Source organism: Lissotriton vulgaris, chromosome 10 (genome assembly GCF_964263255.1).
Source record: "Lissotriton vulgaris chromosome 10, aLisVul1.2, whole genome shotgun sequence".
Taxonomy (NCBI): domain Eukaryota; kingdom Metazoa; phylum Chordata; class Amphibia; order Caudata; family Salamandridae; genus Lissotriton; species Lissotriton vulgaris.
In genome coordinates, this window is record NC_141698.1 from 271,558,797 (window position 1) to 271,576,246 (window position 17,450).

The 17,450-nt window shown below is 47.0% G+C and overlaps 1 protein-coding gene across 1 annotated transcript in view; it reads right to left on the minus strand.

Moving 5' to 3' along the window:
* Nucleotides 1-372: 372 nt before the first annotated feature.
* LOC147685116 (coiled-coil domain-containing protein 12-like) overlaps nucleotides 373-17,450 on the minus strand; it is a 44,221-nt gene continuing 27,143 nt past the window's right edge. Inside the window, exons 4-6 of the mRNA XM_086939758.1 lie at nucleotides 9,913-9,947; nucleotides 4,047-4,123; nucleotides 373-2,617 (exon numbers count right to left, since the gene is read on the minus strand). Coding sequence (XP_086795884.1) covers nucleotides 2,538-2,617; nucleotides 4,047-4,123; nucleotides 9,913-9,947 — 192 coding nt within the window. The 3' untranslated portion in view covers nucleotides 373-2,537. The remainder of the gene's footprint in view (nucleotides 2,618-4,046; nucleotides 4,124-9,912; nucleotides 9,948-17,450) is intronic.

Consider the following 17,450-nt stretch of genomic DNA (forward strand, 5'->3'; position numbering starts at 1 on the left):
AGTGGCTGCGACTTGATCTTCCACTTTAACATTTGAATGCTGCATTTTAGTTATTTCAGTAGTGGGTGGTATCAGGATGTAACTTGGCCTTTTGCCTAAGTAATAGCTCATTGCACTTTATCTAATACGGTGGCGGTCCAAGACAGTGCATGGTTTCCACATTCACTAGTGCTTCAGTAAGGGAGCCATTGTTGCCATCTGCCGGATTATGTTATGTTCATGTAGTTATATTTTAGCCAAATAGTCCATGAATTTGACCCCGCCTGTTAATATGTCTACTAATGAATGTATTGGTGTACTCCTTTTCATTGTCAATTGTTTCTTTGGTCTGAGACTGCATTTAGCTTACGCTACTACTTACATTATGATATGGATGAACCTTGCCTTTAGGCACTGTGGACCATAGGTTTTTGTCTATAGTTTGCGCTTGTGGATTGTCTTCTGTGCAATCAGGCCGAGCTTGGAACCTTCTTATTTAATATTTTAAATGTCATTTGTAGTATCGTTTTATGAAATCAATGTATTATGTTTGAAACTGTTTTATTGTTTTACTTTAATTGGCTACGGCCGAATAAAGAACTTTTTTACTAAGATAATTCAAAAAAGAGCGAATAAAAGAATCACTTACCTTCTGGATACAGTCTAAAGAATTTTTAAGGGCAGATATGAAATATATCAAAGGTGTGTTGGATACCAGTGAAATTAAACTGCAAGTGGACTGGTGGACTTGCGTCATTTTGCATTTGTTTGCAGCACTGAGCGGGAGAATGGAGAAGGGTTTTTCTAAAAGGGACGAGCATTGTGGATCCTCAGGCTTGTCTGTTATGTCTTCTCATTCATGTTGTGTGAGTGCTAGCATCCAGATCCAGGATAGGAGTGTCGTTTTGCCCTCTATTTGAGGCAGGGCAGACATTGATCTGCAGATAGTGTCAGAAGGAGGAGCGCATAGACCGAGGACCAATTGGAAATAAGGTTTAGGGAGGGGTGAGTATGCCTGCAGTGCTTCCTCCAAGGGACTCTGTGATGCCTGGCAGGCAGAACAAGGACTTGTGCCACCCTTTCTCCACTGTTGATAGTGGAAAGGACGGTGAGGTCACTATTCTGGTGAAGATTGGCTGAAGCACTCCTTTTGGACAATCTGATCTGGCAGAAGTCTATAGGAAGGGACATGACAGACTTGGCGTGCGGATGCAGTCTAGAGGCTGAAGGCAAAGTCTGACCAATGCATTAATGGATCAAACGCCGAATGACCCCCAGGCATTCACTATGTGGACCCAAAGGCCTTCACTGTGTTGTCTGGAACAACCGATTAAAGGGCATGAGTGGTGATGGACGCAAATGCAGGTTTATTAGTGCAGTCAGTGAGAGTCGAGTCTCACTGGAATATCTTGGGTCCGAGTGTGCTTTTTCAAGAGTGCAATCATTCCTAGCCTCTTCATAGAGTGGACGGGTCCGTATAACACAACCCAGATTTTATGTGGATAAAGGAGTTCATGTAAACAGGAAGACTAATCTCAGTTTTAAAAATAATACATCTTAATAGCAGTAATCTTCAAGGATGCTAGCAATGAATACCTCCCTCTTCTCTGGATTGAAGAAGAGCCCAGCATCAGAACTCGTGGCCTCACTCAAAAGCAATGGACAACAAGTCAGGCATCACCGGACATTCAAGCATTCAGGAATCCAACACTATTGTCATGAATGAACATTTTATTTAAAAACAAAAAAGAAAAGACAATCAGAAGTAAATGGCAAAATACGGGATTTCAACTGTACAAAAGACGTACACCAGGCATCTTCGCTATCACAGTGATCACCGACCACACAATGCAGTGACAAAGTGCTCCCAGGTATCGAACTACCAAAGGGGTGGGAGAGCTCAAACTGAGGGAACTTTATGAATGCCACACAAAGAGAGAAGGAATGGACAAAGAGGAATCATGAGGGGTCCACCGCAGGCCGATGTCTCTTAAAAGACGAACAAGTCTATGGTAGGGTCAGCCAGATGTTACTGTATCTTCAAACCCACTAACCTCCTCGACAAGCCAGTATGTAGGATTTCTTCCTCCCCATCCCCCACAGGGTGCTGTTCCAGACTTCCTCTCTTGCAGCACCACGATGTGTTGGGGTAACAGCTTCATGAACCCCAGTGTTACTTTGCGTTGAGTTTCAAGAGCAAGACCAGTATCTTAAATACAGAAGTATTGGGGACGAGCCGCAGTCCATCAATTCGCGCTCTAGTATGAAATTGCTGCATCTCTACATCTTTGCAAATTTCTAAAATTCTAAAGTAGAAAACAATCTGTAGTCTTGGAAAGATACAACTATTGTAACTAAAAGAGATTTTGAAAATAGAGTCTTGAAGAGATTAGGCCACATGGTCCTACTTTAGAAAAGGTTGTTCGTGGTAAGGACACCATGATTCGCTGTATCCAAGGCATGGCAGACTGCGGATAGAAATTGGCTGGTGGAGCGCTTTCCAATCATGTGACAGATCCAACAAGGACTCGGATAGCTATTTACACCTTTTCACCCCTTTAATCAGAATCCCCATCGTCCTGCTTTGCGGACTCAACTGCTGATGCCAAGTCGTCCTCCTGCCCTTTGAGTCTTTCTCCTGTGGGGAAAACACAGACACATTAGGGTAAGAAGACTTTACATCCTGCTATCAATCTGCTGAGTTTGTGAGCTTGGTCTATAGCTGATGGGACTAAGTTTGGGTTGTGTTTTTAGCATCATATTGCATCGATAATTAGGACTTCCAGATTTCCAGGCTGGGACCAGTGTCTTTGTGCGTGTGTCATGCCATGCTTGAATTTTTGGGTGGGTGGAAATGTTAAGGACATAAACAGGTTCTGAAACTAGAATGAAGACAGATGCATGACTGGAAAGGTTGTGTAGTGAAATCCAACCTCCCCCTTTTCGGACACCTGTTTCGCAGAGGCATGGTTAGTGTATGGGGACATTGGGATGAATCTTGACAGACTGGTGATGCTCAGTGGCCACAACACAGCCACTCTCATGGCAGGAGAATCAGAGGCATACAAAAAGAGCACTGGTCATTTTTTTTCTTATGGACCTGGGCGGACTTTCAATTTTGTGAGTAACTTCCAACACTATAACAGAAATTCCAATTATCGAAGAACTCTGATGTACAATGGGAAGTACTGCCCGAAGGAGGGAAAAAACACCTTTGGAAACCGATCAAGTGACAGCTCAGTTTAATTCATGGTGGTTAAGATTCAGAGCAATGATTGGAAGAATTACATAGCGGGCAAGAGGAGATGGGACAGACTAGGGTGTCTAATTTGAGTTGGGTGGATTTCTGCCTGGTATGTCCTCCCCTTCCCAAGAGTTACCAATATTGGGGGTATCAGAAACTCCAGGGGGAGCCTAAGGGGATTGGTCGATAATACTCTATACTATGTGATTTGGGAAAGAACATGCAGAAATCAGTGTTTCCATTGCAGTCAACGGCTCAGAGGGAAATATTCCATCTTGCAATCCAGACGGAGCGGTTACTGGCTCCAAGAGGATTACTTAGCTTTCAGACGGAGATGGGCCTTACACCGAAAAATAGATGAGCCTCTATCAGTAATAAATGAGGAATACCATTCAGTAGCGTAATGTAAAATGTGCGGCCCACCCTCCACAATGTGATGTAGGGTCCCTCACACTTCCATATCACACAGAAATCTGTACGTTTTAGACCGAATTAGGGCCACTTGAAGGGGACCCCAGCAATGTAGGGGCTGCAAGGGCTTGTGTTAAGCCCCTGATACCATTCTAGAACAGCTTCAAAACAATTAAGCCTCCTTAGACATAACTCAGACTCTTCAGTGAGCCAACTGAATGCCTTTACTACATAGACTTTGGAAACATGCCTCCACAATACGAATGAACTCTCGTATAAGGCGCATGTTCGTCCCTGTCAAAGCCAAGCGATCATGGTAATCAAAAAAGGACATTCTAGCCCCTATGGTCTGATTCGACAGCTTGGGCAACTGCTCTGTCTGACAGTTGTTTGCACTATCTTAGATACTTACTAATTAATTCTGCAATGGCCCTTTGTGTCCTCTTCTCTAGTTTTTCCAGTTTCTTAGCCACATCTCGCTTCAAATCCCTAGAACAGAAGTCAGTGATTATAGTTTTACAAAAGCACACACAGAGGCAAGAGTGTTCCATCATCAAAAACATCAACAGCGCCACTTGCTTCTCCTGCACATTGGGATTGCTGCCAGCAATCTATTTATTGGTTAACTTGATGCACAGTTTTGACAAAAAAGGCTTTGTGGGACAGCTGTGAATCACTTTAAAGTCTGTTTCGGGAGTAACAAAGTCTTAAATTGCCTCTAGTAGTCACTTCCTTGCAGACAGAGCCAGTCCCAGTGGGAACAACAAAAATGAAAAAAACACAGTCCCAGGGCGGATTTTTTTTTAAAAAAACACAGAAGACTGGGATGCAGCCCTGAGTAACTACCATTGGTAGAGATTAGTTGAAACATTCATCACTATTTTGTATTCCTCAGAGCGACAGTATGCCCAGGCGTGGGTCTCGTGTTCACTGTGCCACTGGAACCAAGCTACACCCTACTGATCAGCCCCAAACAGGCTGAAACTAGTCTGGGTTTGCTTCTGTTTTTGGGTCAGGGGTGGCTTAGTTTGGCAGTTTGGACTAGACCGTTCCTATTGGAGCAGATCCAAGACTGATTTGCATATGGACAGGCTTTATCAGATGTTGTATAATGGGCAAAAAACTATAAACTGGGATGCAGCCCTAAGTATCAGTGGTTGAGATTAATTCAAGCATCTACCCATGACTTTTCTGTACTCCTCGATACTTTACAAACCAGCTCACGGACCAGTCATTCAGACATGCCAAGACTTCGGTCAGTTCTATTCCTCATTTCCTTTCAGACGGTCTCAGTGTCCGAGCTTAAAACCTGAGTGAATGGGCCATCTCTCTTAGTGTTGTTTTATGTTTCAGACACACAAAGACTTTGGGCCTTGTTTTGACTTTGGCAGATGTGAAACATCCCCCAAAAAGTCCCATTAGGCCTCTTTGGAGTGCACAGAGGTGCTACACTCTCTAATTAGGATGGACGGGATATCTGCAGATTGTTAGCAGATGTTCCACATATGCCAAGCTCTAAATTAGGTCCCTTGTCTTCTACACCTAGATGTATAGTGGTTACGAAACACAGGCAGCTGCTGTTAGACTCCTGTTGCAAAGCTTTTAATTTCTCACAAGAAACCTTTGGGTTGTGTTTCTTCTGCTATTCTGGACAAGGTTAGTAAGGTGGATAGTAACAAAAGCAAAGACTGATGTTTCCACTTTTCCAGCTTTTTCTGCAAAGGGGCGATCTGGCTTTGGGAGAGATGAAGGACATTAAGAGAGTGGCAGACTGGCCCTATGACCACTTGTCAAACTTTTTTATTATAAGCTAGCAGCTTATGTGGCACAGAATGCAGCGGATATGCTTTAAACTTGTCATAACAGAGGCTTCTGTCCTGCCATAGAATGCAGAATCTCTATCACCACTGTGAGAGGAGGTTTGGATTCTATTAACCGCATCGCTGCTGCGGTGATTTTTGCGCTGTGCGGCTGTTTTCCGTTTTCCGCGTTACATGACGAGCTCAGCTCGTCATCAGCACACGCCACCCGTAGCTGATGACGAGCTGAGCTCGTCATCAGCAGCGATGGGGTTAAAGATACAAATACGAATAATACCCATCCTGAACCCTGCCTCTACACTTTCATTACGTTCGAAATCAAGATTGGAAGACTAACTAGCCATGGAATGGGTTGGTATACTTTTTGGATTGTGGGCAGCGCATACAGCTGGTTCAAGTTTGCTGTTAAAATGTTGCTTGGTATGTGATTTGAGACCTATACAAGAGGAGGGACTGAAGCAGGCAGGGAGGTCTAGAAGAAAGAGTCTCCTCAAGGTATTTGGTCATGGCATGTAAAGTGCATGACCAGGAATCAAACACTAGAAAGGTTTTTACCTTGCTGCTATCAAGAGGAAGTAAAGTATTGTCATACTATTCACCTCTGTGTCTCTTAAGTGCACTCTGAGGTTCAGCAATGTACCTGGGTACGACTCAACCAAAGGAATCTTTTTCACACCACAACCAAGGAGAATGAAGCTCGAGTTTTCTCGAGTTTTCCTACGGATCCTGCAGTGGAAGAACGCACTCATGTTGGTAACTATCTGATAATGTACCACCTATACAACTCTAGCATTGTGTTGTATTGCCATTGCAGCTGGAGGAAGAGCCTTTTTCTGGGGCAATCTACAAATAAGTAACGATAGACTGTTTAATATGTTTCCAGGACGTATAGGAGGCAGGGCCGGACTGGCCGTACGGGGCATCGGGTGTTTCCCCGGGAGGCTGAAAGGTTGGGGGTCGGTTTTGCGGCAGTGCCTCAATATCGGCCCTCAGTAACAAAAGCAGCAAGCAAGAGTTTCTAGCCTCCCGGGGGCCAGGCAGCGATTCACCAGTGGCGGGTTCGAGAAACTTGCCTGGGCTGCTTTGGGTTTTCAGTCCGGACCTGATAGGAGGAGGCGGGGTCCCTATACTGCAAATGCTATAACACTCTATAAAAATTATGTATTACACTATATTGACTCCTACTTGTATTGTCAAGTAAGTAAATGTGGAGTTAAGAATAGCGAATCTATACTGTCCTATGTACAAATAAAGTGACGATGTAGTGGTAGGCGGTATCGTGGATGCGCCATTTTTGCAGATCATTGTTCCTGCTCTTGATATAGTGTCGCCGCCACCGATGACATCCGAGCCCTGATGGACAATGGAGAAACAGCGGCCCTCATCCTCCTGGACCTCTCCGCGGCATTCGACACTGTCTGCCACCGCACCCTAGTACAGCGCCTCAGCAACGTCGGAATCCAGGACAAGGCGCTGGAATGGATCATCTCCTTCCTCGACGGAAGAACACAGAGAGTCCGCCTACCACCGTACAAGTCAGAGGCCTCCGAAGTCATCTGCGGCGTCCCCCAAGGATCATCTCTGAGTCCCACCCTCTTCAACGTCTACATGAGCCCCCTCGCGGCCATCGTACGCAAACACAACCTCAGCATAATCTCCTACGCCGACGACACCCAGCTGATCCTCTCCCTGACCAACAACCCCGCCGCCGCCAGAGCCAACCTGCACGACGGGATGAAAGAGGTAGCCGAGTGGATGACGATCAGCCGCCTGAAACTGAACTCGGACAAGACGGAGATCCTCATCCTGGGCTCCTCACCCTCCGCCTGGGACGACTCCTGGTGGCCTCCCGCCCTGGGCACCGCACCCAAACCGACAGACCACGCACGCAACCTGGGCTTCATCCTGGACTCCTCCCTCTCCATGACCAGGCAAGTTAACAAAGTCTCCTCGACGTGCTTCAACATCCTACGCATGCTACGGAAGATCTTCTGGTGGATCCCCACCGAGACCAGGAAGACCGTCACCCAGGCCCTCGTCACCAGCCGTCTGGACTACGGCAACGCCCTCTACGCCGGTACCACCGCCAAGCTCCAGAAGAGACTCCAGCGGATCCAGAACGCCTCAGCCAGACTCATCCTCGACATCCCACGAACCAGCCACATCTCCGGACCTCTGAGAGACCTTCACTGGCTCCCCGTCAACAAAAGAATCACCTTCCGCCTCCTCACCCACGCACACAAAGCTCTACACGACCGAGGCCCGAGTTACCTCAACAGCCGAGTCAACTTCTACGCTCCCAAACGCCACCTCCGCTCAGCCAACCACGCCCTCGCCGCCGTCCCCCGCATCCGAAGAGCGACTACAGGAGGAAGGTCCTTCTCCTACCTGGCCGCCAAGACCTGGAACTCCCTCCCCCCCGACCTGCGCCTGACCCAAGACCACCTCTCCTTCAGGAAGAAGCTGAAGACCTGGCTGTTCGAGCAGTAGCGGCACCCCCCCCCCCAGCGCCTTGAGACCCTACGGGTATGTAGCGCGCTCTACAAGTGTCATTGATTGATTGATTGATTAATCTACTGTTTAGGGGATTGGGTGGTGCTAAAGGCGCTGCATGTATGCGGAAGGCGCTGCGTGGACCTCTTTCCTGAAGTATGTGCAGCAGCAGAAGCCATAGTCTGCTGCTCTGACCTGGTAAAGTGTGATGACTTGAGCTGTTTATTTCTGCAACATCGTCGTAGTATGCAAAAGATTCCACATTCTACATGGGGTTGCCAGTGCTTAATTTGTAAAAGAATGCGCGCTGGTGCCCAAACACTGCTTGAAAGCCTGTGGCCAGCGCTTTTAAATGTCAGCGCGCCGAATACCAATGCCGAGTCTTGAATTCACCCAGGCCTCTTTAATCCACTGCCAGGCACTTCCCGACCCTTGATCTCACTGTTATGGTTTCCTGCCTTCTAGTTTTACGATGGTTTATCCATCTTTCTCAAACTCCTTTTCAATTAGTGGTATTCCCCTCCTCTCAAGAACTGTCTGAATAGGAATAATAAGTGTTGGTTCCCAAAAATGAGACTCCGGTGGCCCCCACCATCAACAACTTGCTACAAATAAACACTGGGGCTACAATAAACAAAACATCATTTGTATACCATACAATAAATAAAAAAAGTAAATACTGGCAGCAGTTACAGAGCACCTGTCTGTATGCTCGCAACATTTCCTTCTCTAACACAGCACAGACAGTAGTTCTTCAGATCTGTATTTGATGCCAACGAACAACTGTGACTATTTTCTTTTTTCTTCAAAGACTTACGATGGTAAGTGGGGTTTACATGTAAATGTCTCCTGGCTGAACCATTGACAAGACTCGTGACTTTAACTCTTCTGTGGCCCACTATATCTAACAAAACTGTATACTGCATATTACTTACATATACAAACATATTATGACACAGCTATACAGAGTTCAGTGCTAGATACAAAACGTGGCTATAAACACATCAGACCTATTCTTCTTTGTCAATACTGGTTTAGTCCAGGGCCCAAATTATATATCAGACGCACTGTCCAGGTTTGCGCAGCAGCACACCCTTAACTAGGTGTGCACAGCACAGACCGGGGTAGTGTGCATAATTACACACACAAGTTAGATGACCTCAGCCCAGGCCTGAACTTGGACAGTGTGCCTGTGCCGAGGACAGAGCACTAGTGAAAGAGGGGGCGCAGCTCGAAAGTGCGGCTGCCTTCCACTGTGGGTGACCCAGGCTCGCTCTGGAGGGGAGCAGAGACCCTCATGCGACGGGTGCAATGTGTTACTGCACCCACCTGCCAGGGGATGCCCCAGGATGGGTGCCTGAGTCTCCTGCGTCTGCTTCCTACAGAGCTCCCATGGGAGGGCTAGTGACTGTGGCAAACATTCAGAGCACCTCCTGACGGCTTCTTTGTAATATGGAATGGGCACAATAGAAAGATTCTCTCTTTTGCAAGAGCCTCACCCACATGCAATTATCCAACTGTGCCCTCCTGCTCATGCCAGGGCAAAATGTGCACGAGGGCAAACCATATTATAGAAGGGGAGTCAGGACTAACCATCTGCAGCCCCCTTCTATAATGATAAAGTGTCCCGTAGAATGCAGGAAGCGGGTGTAAACACAACCCAGGAGCACTTGATATGTTTCTGGGACCCATTTGGGGTTTCAAAAAAACGTACATTCAAACAAGACTTCAGCAGAAGTTTCACACGTTATCCATACTACAAATGTCTGAAAGTTGCTAAGAGTTTTGCTTTTTTTTATTTTTACTAGGGCTTTAATTATTTATTTATGTTTATTTTACGGTGCGAGATTCAGGGCTGCCGATTAGTTTTGCGGTTGTCTCAAAATGTCCATCCAGCTCGGCAACATATGTTATCAAACTTCAGCAAATCATTGCAAACACGTGGCAGAAAGGGGCCGAACTCACCAGTCTGGCTTCCGTGGCGCGAGGTTGGCCAAGTCCTGGAAAGAAGAAGGTGTACAGATTCTCACGTTACTATCAGCGCAGGCCTTGGGAGAAACTTTACACAAAGTTATTAGCGAGAGAAAAAACATAATTCTAGTCAGATCCTGAGCAGAGTAACAGCACCAAGGCCGCCTTCACACACAGCCGGCCATGTTTAGCAAAAATGCGGGGGCATGGCAGATATGGGTGGGGGCGGTCCTCACTGCAGCTAATATTTCTTCAAAAAACAGGTTTTTATAAAAAACAAAAAAGGGCAAAACAAAGGTGGTTGTTGCACGAACAGCAGTCTAACAAAATAAACTGAAGGCCACAACATTCGGGACATTTGGCCCCAGCATATCATAATATAAAACTGAGCAGCGCTTGCATAATCTAATAATCTACACAACCCGCCTTGCTTCATGGCACTTAAATAAGAGTTTCCCTTAGAGCATCTAACAGAGGTGCTCATGCTATCGTCATTGCAAGGATGAAAGGCTATGGGGCCCCCTGGAATAGTGACTTAAGTTACACACAGATTTCACCAGCAACTCTCAACCCACTAATGTATTTTATTGGTTGCAATTTCACTTCTAGTGCCTTGAAATGCGCCATTTGATTTCTTACGGACTCGTTGGTAACAAGTCCATACATAGGGGCATCAAAAACTTGGAATTTAAAATATGTTGTTAATACCAATTACGATGCCAGTGACAGACTGATTTGCATATGACCATGTCTGTACTGGGGTGGCGTGGAGTGCAAAAAAACGATGGATTTAGGCCCAGATCTCTGTTCTGGGGTGAATGTATGACATTGATTTGCATTCTGTCCATCAACTGTGGTTTTTGCAAGTGACAGTGTGCCAGCTTCTCACAGACGATAGTGTCAGGGTAAATTTAGCATTGCATGCGAGTGTTTCTCCGGGTCTAGATCAAGACCCCAAACCCTGTTCCAGAGCTGGCTCAAAATGCCAAAGCTTATTTTCCACAGTCAGCTCAGAATCAATATTGGAAACTAATCCTTATATGATTTTCATAAAAATAGGTCAATTGAAATCTGTATTACTTTATACAAGTATCTAATTTATACAACCTGAAATACTTATGTACTAGCAATGGCACGAAACATTCACATATTTGTATAATCCATACAAATATGTGAATGTTTCTTGTCAGTACAAGTACATAAGTATATGGTTTTATTTTATGAATATATTCCCGGACAAATTTTTATATCATCTGTACCTTTATCATGCGGAAGTTAGATGTGCATAAAGCATTGTGGGATATGCAACACAGGTGTGGATTTTTTTTTTCCTGCAAGTGTTTCCATTGGTGGACGGTGAATTATGCCATTTGGTGTTTGTTTATCGGGCGTGTGACTCTGTAGCCACATAACCCAGATAAAGTTTATGGAAGTAGGTGAAACGTTGGTGATCTGGTGGTCTGGTGGCCCTCGCAGCCTTGTGTTCAACATTAATTATAATTTAGATGGCCGAGTAAATATTTTTGCACACATAGCTTGCTTGGCATGAGCATTTTTAGTTGAAACATTGGGCTATGGAGTAACTGCAGCAAATGACTTCTGAGCGGATTTGTTTTGTTTTCAACCCAGATTCATCCCTTCGCCTTCCTGTCTTCTCTCCCATTGTTAAGTGGTTCAAAATACTCATTCCGGACTCCATGGCTTGCTCACGATGTCCCATGTCGACAGCCTACACAGGATGTCTCACACCTAAAACAGGGCCTACTCAGAGTGCCTGATCTTTCTTGTCATTGGCTGCCAAAATATCCCTCCTCTTCTCCAGGGTCTCTTTATAATGCCATTCTGCCAGGGTCTGATCTCCTCTCCTCCTCATTCCATCCTACACACACGCCCCTTAAGGATCTACTACTCCTGTACAGACGGGGACCAACGCTGGGAGACTTGGAGGCCCTCTGACACTGACGACTACTGTAAACCCCTCCGCAGTCATCAAGGGGTATCCATTAAGATAGCTCCTGCAGTAGGGTCTGAGTTTCAAACAAGCATTTACAATGCAATGGTCTCGGCAATATTATTGGTAGAGCTATTTGTATTGCTCATAATTTTTTTTATCCCTAAATAAATGGCATTATTATTTCTATTGGCATATACACAGCTTCCCGCGTGCGGACATCTTCTACGCACACTGGATGTATTCGAAGCCTTCACCGGTTGCCCCCACGGCCTGCCCTGCCCCCCCCCCCCCCCGGCCCCCCGCGGTCAGAGTCGTTGTCAGCCGATGGGCCTCTTCTGGCCTGCCCCATTATCAGCTCTTCACGCCGCACCCTCTGGCTGTGCGGGGACAAAAGGGACTGAAAGAGCCCCCACCCACCCCAGGGGGCAGCCACTTACCCTGATAGCGGGGCACTTACTGGGCAATAGTATCTGCGTCCCCGCGAAGGGGAGGGGGCTCACCCGGATTTATGGCAGATACGCGCGTGCAGCCTGCCCATTTCCGGTCCAATGGGACATAATAGGACCCAAGCTTTGGCGCATTTTTTATATAACGCGAACTCGACCCGAGGGTATTGGACAGCTTTCCATGAGCACCAGGTTCGTTACACATGGACACATTCTATTTTGGGATACAGGAGGAGATAAGTGATTTGCCCAGAATCACAAGATGTTGAGACAACGAGACTTGAACCTGGTTTCCAAAGCTCCAAATGCTGCTGCTCTGGCCCTTTAGCCACACCCACGTGTCACTAGGACCTACCGCACAGGCCATCTCGATATGAGAGGAGACACATTTTCACGTTCGCATCCTGCCCTACTTGCTACGAAAACTTAGCCTCCCTACCCATGAGAATGTGTAAAAATGGTGTGGTTCTCTTGTAAAGCGCCCCAATGCCCTCGAGCGAAGTTGGCGCTGCATAACGCTGCAATACATAACTAGGCAGTGTACTCGGATATTGCCCCCAAATAAACAAGTCAATTTGGATAAGGAGTGTTGATACTGCCCCACAAATCTAGAACTTCTTCTGAGTTATACTGCTGCTGCCTACCGTAGTACATGTTAATACTGCCCATTCAAAAACTGGCAGCTCTGCCTCTGCTGATAAGTGTGCCCCATTTCAAGGGTACAGTACAGAACACGGACAGCAAGAGCTATCGGTAATAATGTACAGGTCAAGGGTCATCAAGAGAGAACGTGTTTTTGAAAGAAGACATTTTAAAAAATGTAAATTAGGAGACTGCACCGCACTTTAGCACAAGACTCGATTTCTTTCCACATATCCCGATTTTAAGTGGCCCATTTTTTGGTACAGTATAATAATCTGTAAGTGGCTAGCGGTCATGCCATTGGGCGGATCTCATTCATTTGTGTATGACTGGTTATCAATTGGAATCAAGATCGATGCTGAACCAGAGCAAATATGTAGCGCCGTGAATCGGCTTCACTGCGCTACACGCTGGGCGCTAGCTGCAATTAAGCCTTTCTGCACACAGAACGGAATTGGCGGGTTTCCATAGTTTGTGGATCGGTCAGTAAAGTAATGTGGCTTTAGATCTGTTGCTCTAACCTGTCAGTCATGCAAAATGATCGATCCTAGTTTGAAACAAATGTCAGACAAAAGGATTCTCTGCTCATCCCATTAGAAATACCTACAAATATTGTACTTGGCTGTATGAGCCAGATTCTATGTTAAGTGTGCCAACCCCCTTTTTTTTCCTGTTTGAGTAGCTTTCGAATGCCACGTTTTAAAGTTTATTTTAGTTTCAATTCAGTGGCATCTGTGTTTAACAATAAAATACTGTGCTCTGTGAATATGTAAAATAAATGGGTCTCCTTTTGGCCCCTTAACAGAGTTAGGCGGACACGAAAGCCTCACAGATGTCAGACCTGCCACTCACACCCTTGCCCTTTGGTGAAGCAACGCTTTGACGCCCTCTTATTTGGCAATTAAGACAGATGTTATCTTCTAATCTAGGAGCTACGCAGTGCCTCCTTTCTATTGGCGCCCTATGAGTCAGAGAAAACACGTCCTTAGTGTAAGAGGGGCCGGTTGGAAGGGAGTAGCGTCACAGCAAACAGATAAGGAAAACAGATTGTATTTATCACACGTGTTCCATATGCGCAGAAGGACACGTCAGCCTACCTTGCGTCACTTTAGAGTGCATCACTCATGGATCAGCTCTAACGCTGCTGGTAAATTCCAGCCATAAATAACTTCATGGGAGAACTGATACGGTCTTCTACTTGTGACTATTAGCTCGTTTCGGGGCAATTATAATTGGGGAAATAGTTGAGATAAGTAAAGAATGAGTAACGGCAAAATAAAAAAATCAAAGGACAAAGTAAATTAAAAAAAATTAAGACATTAATCACTTTCAACTACTTAAAATGATGTGCTGAAACATTTGCAAACACCAGTGGAGAGGAAACTACAAACAGGTGATCTAAGCTAAGATTGTCCCGTTATAGCTGTAACGGGTATTTGTAGTTTGCGCGGGGCTGCTGCTTCCATGCATTTACTGCCAAATAAAACTACTGCCATTCTTGACGCTGATCTTTGGGAGGTTGGTTGATTAAAAGATGTACCTTTTCGAAACATAGCAGCCTCTGTTTTTCGAGCCCTCTCCTTACGCCATACTCTATGAGGTCAGTCAAAGCCCCCATGCCGTGCTGCCAGGCCACAATTCAGATTCATGGGAAGCCCAAATTAGCCTGCCTCCTACACCTTGTAAAGTAAACAGGACATTGTATGTCCCGCATGACGATCAGCGCGGCTTCAAGCTGACATCTGCAACGAAGGCCCCCCCAAGTTCAGTTCAAAAATAAGTTTAAGATAAAGAATTACATTAATAAAGGCCCCCCAAGTTCATACCTTCCACAAATTCAAATCCACACTCGTGTACCTACTCCTAAAATAGAAGAGAAGAAACTGACGACTGCAACAAAGAGGACTCAAAACTCCTGATGCGTGCTGAAGCACCAAATCCAAAGCAAAACGTCCCAAACTCAAGTCTGTATCTAAAATTGCAAAGCACAAATGCACATCTTTGCCTAAACGACGCATCCCATTTTCACATCCTCACTAAAGCCGCAATGCTTTGCCAACATGTGGACCTAGAGCAGCACATTCTATTCGCATACAACACCTGAAGAAACATTCAAACTCAACCCTGCCCCTAAGAATGCCGAAAGGTCACATCGGCCCAAATCAAAACATATCTATCTCGCATCTGCCCTAGGAAACTGCTTATCACAGCACAACCATAGCTCGCATTTGCGTCTAAAGCTGTACATACAGAGCAGGGCTGATTTACAGTAGCACATTCAAGCACACATCTGCGCTTAAAGCAGCATGTCCCTATTTCACATCTTCCCCAATTAAGCGCGGGACAACCTACAATCTCCCCATAAAAGCATTGTCCAACCTCACGAGTACAGACACTGAAGCGGCACATGCCATAGTAATATATCGAAGAAAAACACCCCAAGATGACACCTGCCTGAGGACGCAGTACAACCAAAGCACGCGGAATGCATCTACAGCAGCACATTCCAATCTCACCACTGAATAATGCAGTACATCTGCACCTCAAGCACGACACCCGAAGATCACATCTGCACTTAAAACAATACACCAGAAACTCACATCGCATCTCAAGCAACAAAACCCAAGCTCACATCTACAACTTAAACAATACACCCTAAAGTCGCAACTGTGCCTCTAGGAACAGACCGCAGGCTCATCCCTGCAATTAAGTATCACATCCAACACTCATATCTGCTCACAAAACACACCCCAAACTAAAATCTGCAAGAAAGTCCATACTTAACAAATGTATAAGTGTAGTATAGTAGCACATTTCTAGTCCGCGTCTGCATCTAAGCTCACGTCTCCCACAGCAAAACAACTGTTGTTTCAAATACGCCCAATCTGTCAGCCATAAAACAATATTGCCCCCAAAGCATGCCCCGTTATAGTCCCCTTTTAACAAACATTTCTTCGAGCATGAGTAACTGCTCCACAGTGCTAGAGCGTAGCAGGAGAGCTGCGGGCGGAGGGAAGGGGGGGGGGGGGGGGGGGGCAGAGCAGGACGACGGAGCTGCGGGCGGAGGGAAGGGGGGGGCAGAGCAGGACGACGGAGCTGCGGGCGGAGGGAAGGGGGGCAGAGCAGGACGACGGAGCTGCGGGGGGAGGGAAGGGGGGGGCAGAGCAGGACAACGGAGCTGCGGGCGGAGGGAAGGGGGGGCAGAGCAGGACGACGGAGCTGCGGGCGGAGGGAAGGGGGGGGCAGAGCAGGACGACGGAGCTGCGGGCGGAGGGAAGGGGGGCAGAGCAGGACGACGGAGCTGCGGGCGGAGGGAAGGGGGGCAGAGCAGGACGACGGAGCTGCGGGCGGAGGGAAGGGGGGCAGAGCAGGACGACGGAGCTGCGGGCGGAGGGAAGGGGGGCAGAGCAGGACGACGGAGCTGCGGGGGGAGGGAAGGGGGGGGCAGAGCAGGACGAAGGAGCTGCGGGCGGAGTGAGGGGGGGGGCAGAGCAGGACGAAGGAGCTGCGGGCGGAGGGAGGGGGGGAGCGGGACCAGGACGAAGAAGGGCTGCGGGCGGAGGGATGGGGGGGGGGGGAGGGGGGCAGAGCTGGACGGAGCTGCGTGCGGAGGGAAGGGCAGAGCTGGACGAAGGAAAGCGGAGGGAAGGGGGGACGAGCAGAGCAGCTCAGAGCAGCTCTGGAAACCACCACCGTCTTTCTCCGAGGCAAAGCAGAAATGCCTCAAAGAAAGCATGGTCATTTTCGCATTTGGGGGCGTGTGTTTTGCTGTTCTGAGTGACGGGCGATGTCACTGTCTAAAGAACAGCAAAAATGACGCCCCCAAATCCGAAAAGGACGGGGCTACATTGGAGTGACTGATCTCTCCTCCAATGGCTGGCCTCCTTTTAGGAAGCCAGCCGATGGGGAGAGACAGAGCAGGGAGGCGGGTTCTGAAGCCCCACTAGAGGACATTAATTCTCTGACCGGAAGCTGCTTCGCAGCTTCGTCCCGAGACCTAAAAAACGAGCATCCATCGGAAGGCTCTTGTAACAATGTCCATACAGCACATGAATTCACTCTTTGTTGGCTCTGCCGTCTGTGCATTATTTATCTTTTTGCCTTTACATTTTTAGAGTCTAATCTTTTGCTTTTTTGCTTACTGGGCTCACTACATTACTGAGGCAGCTAATGTCCATTTTTTAGGTGGTCCTAGAGGTGCAGCTCTACTGAAGCTGGGTGCAGTCTTCTGCTTAGCAGCAGCTGATGCCCCACAGCCTTTCCTACCCTCTGCCTCCTCCTATCCTGACCCTATTTCACCTCTTCTCCCAGGATGTCAATCTTAGATATCCCGGAAAGAGCGGAGAACTTAAGGACGTCTCCCTGTGGCGTCTTCCCTGGTGGGCCTAGAAAAAGCCAAGGGCCAGACCAACAGCCCGTTTCACTCCTATTCTAGCCAAAGCAAAACTCTAATTTCTTCTACAGGAACTTTTGCTTGTATTTAGCTGCTA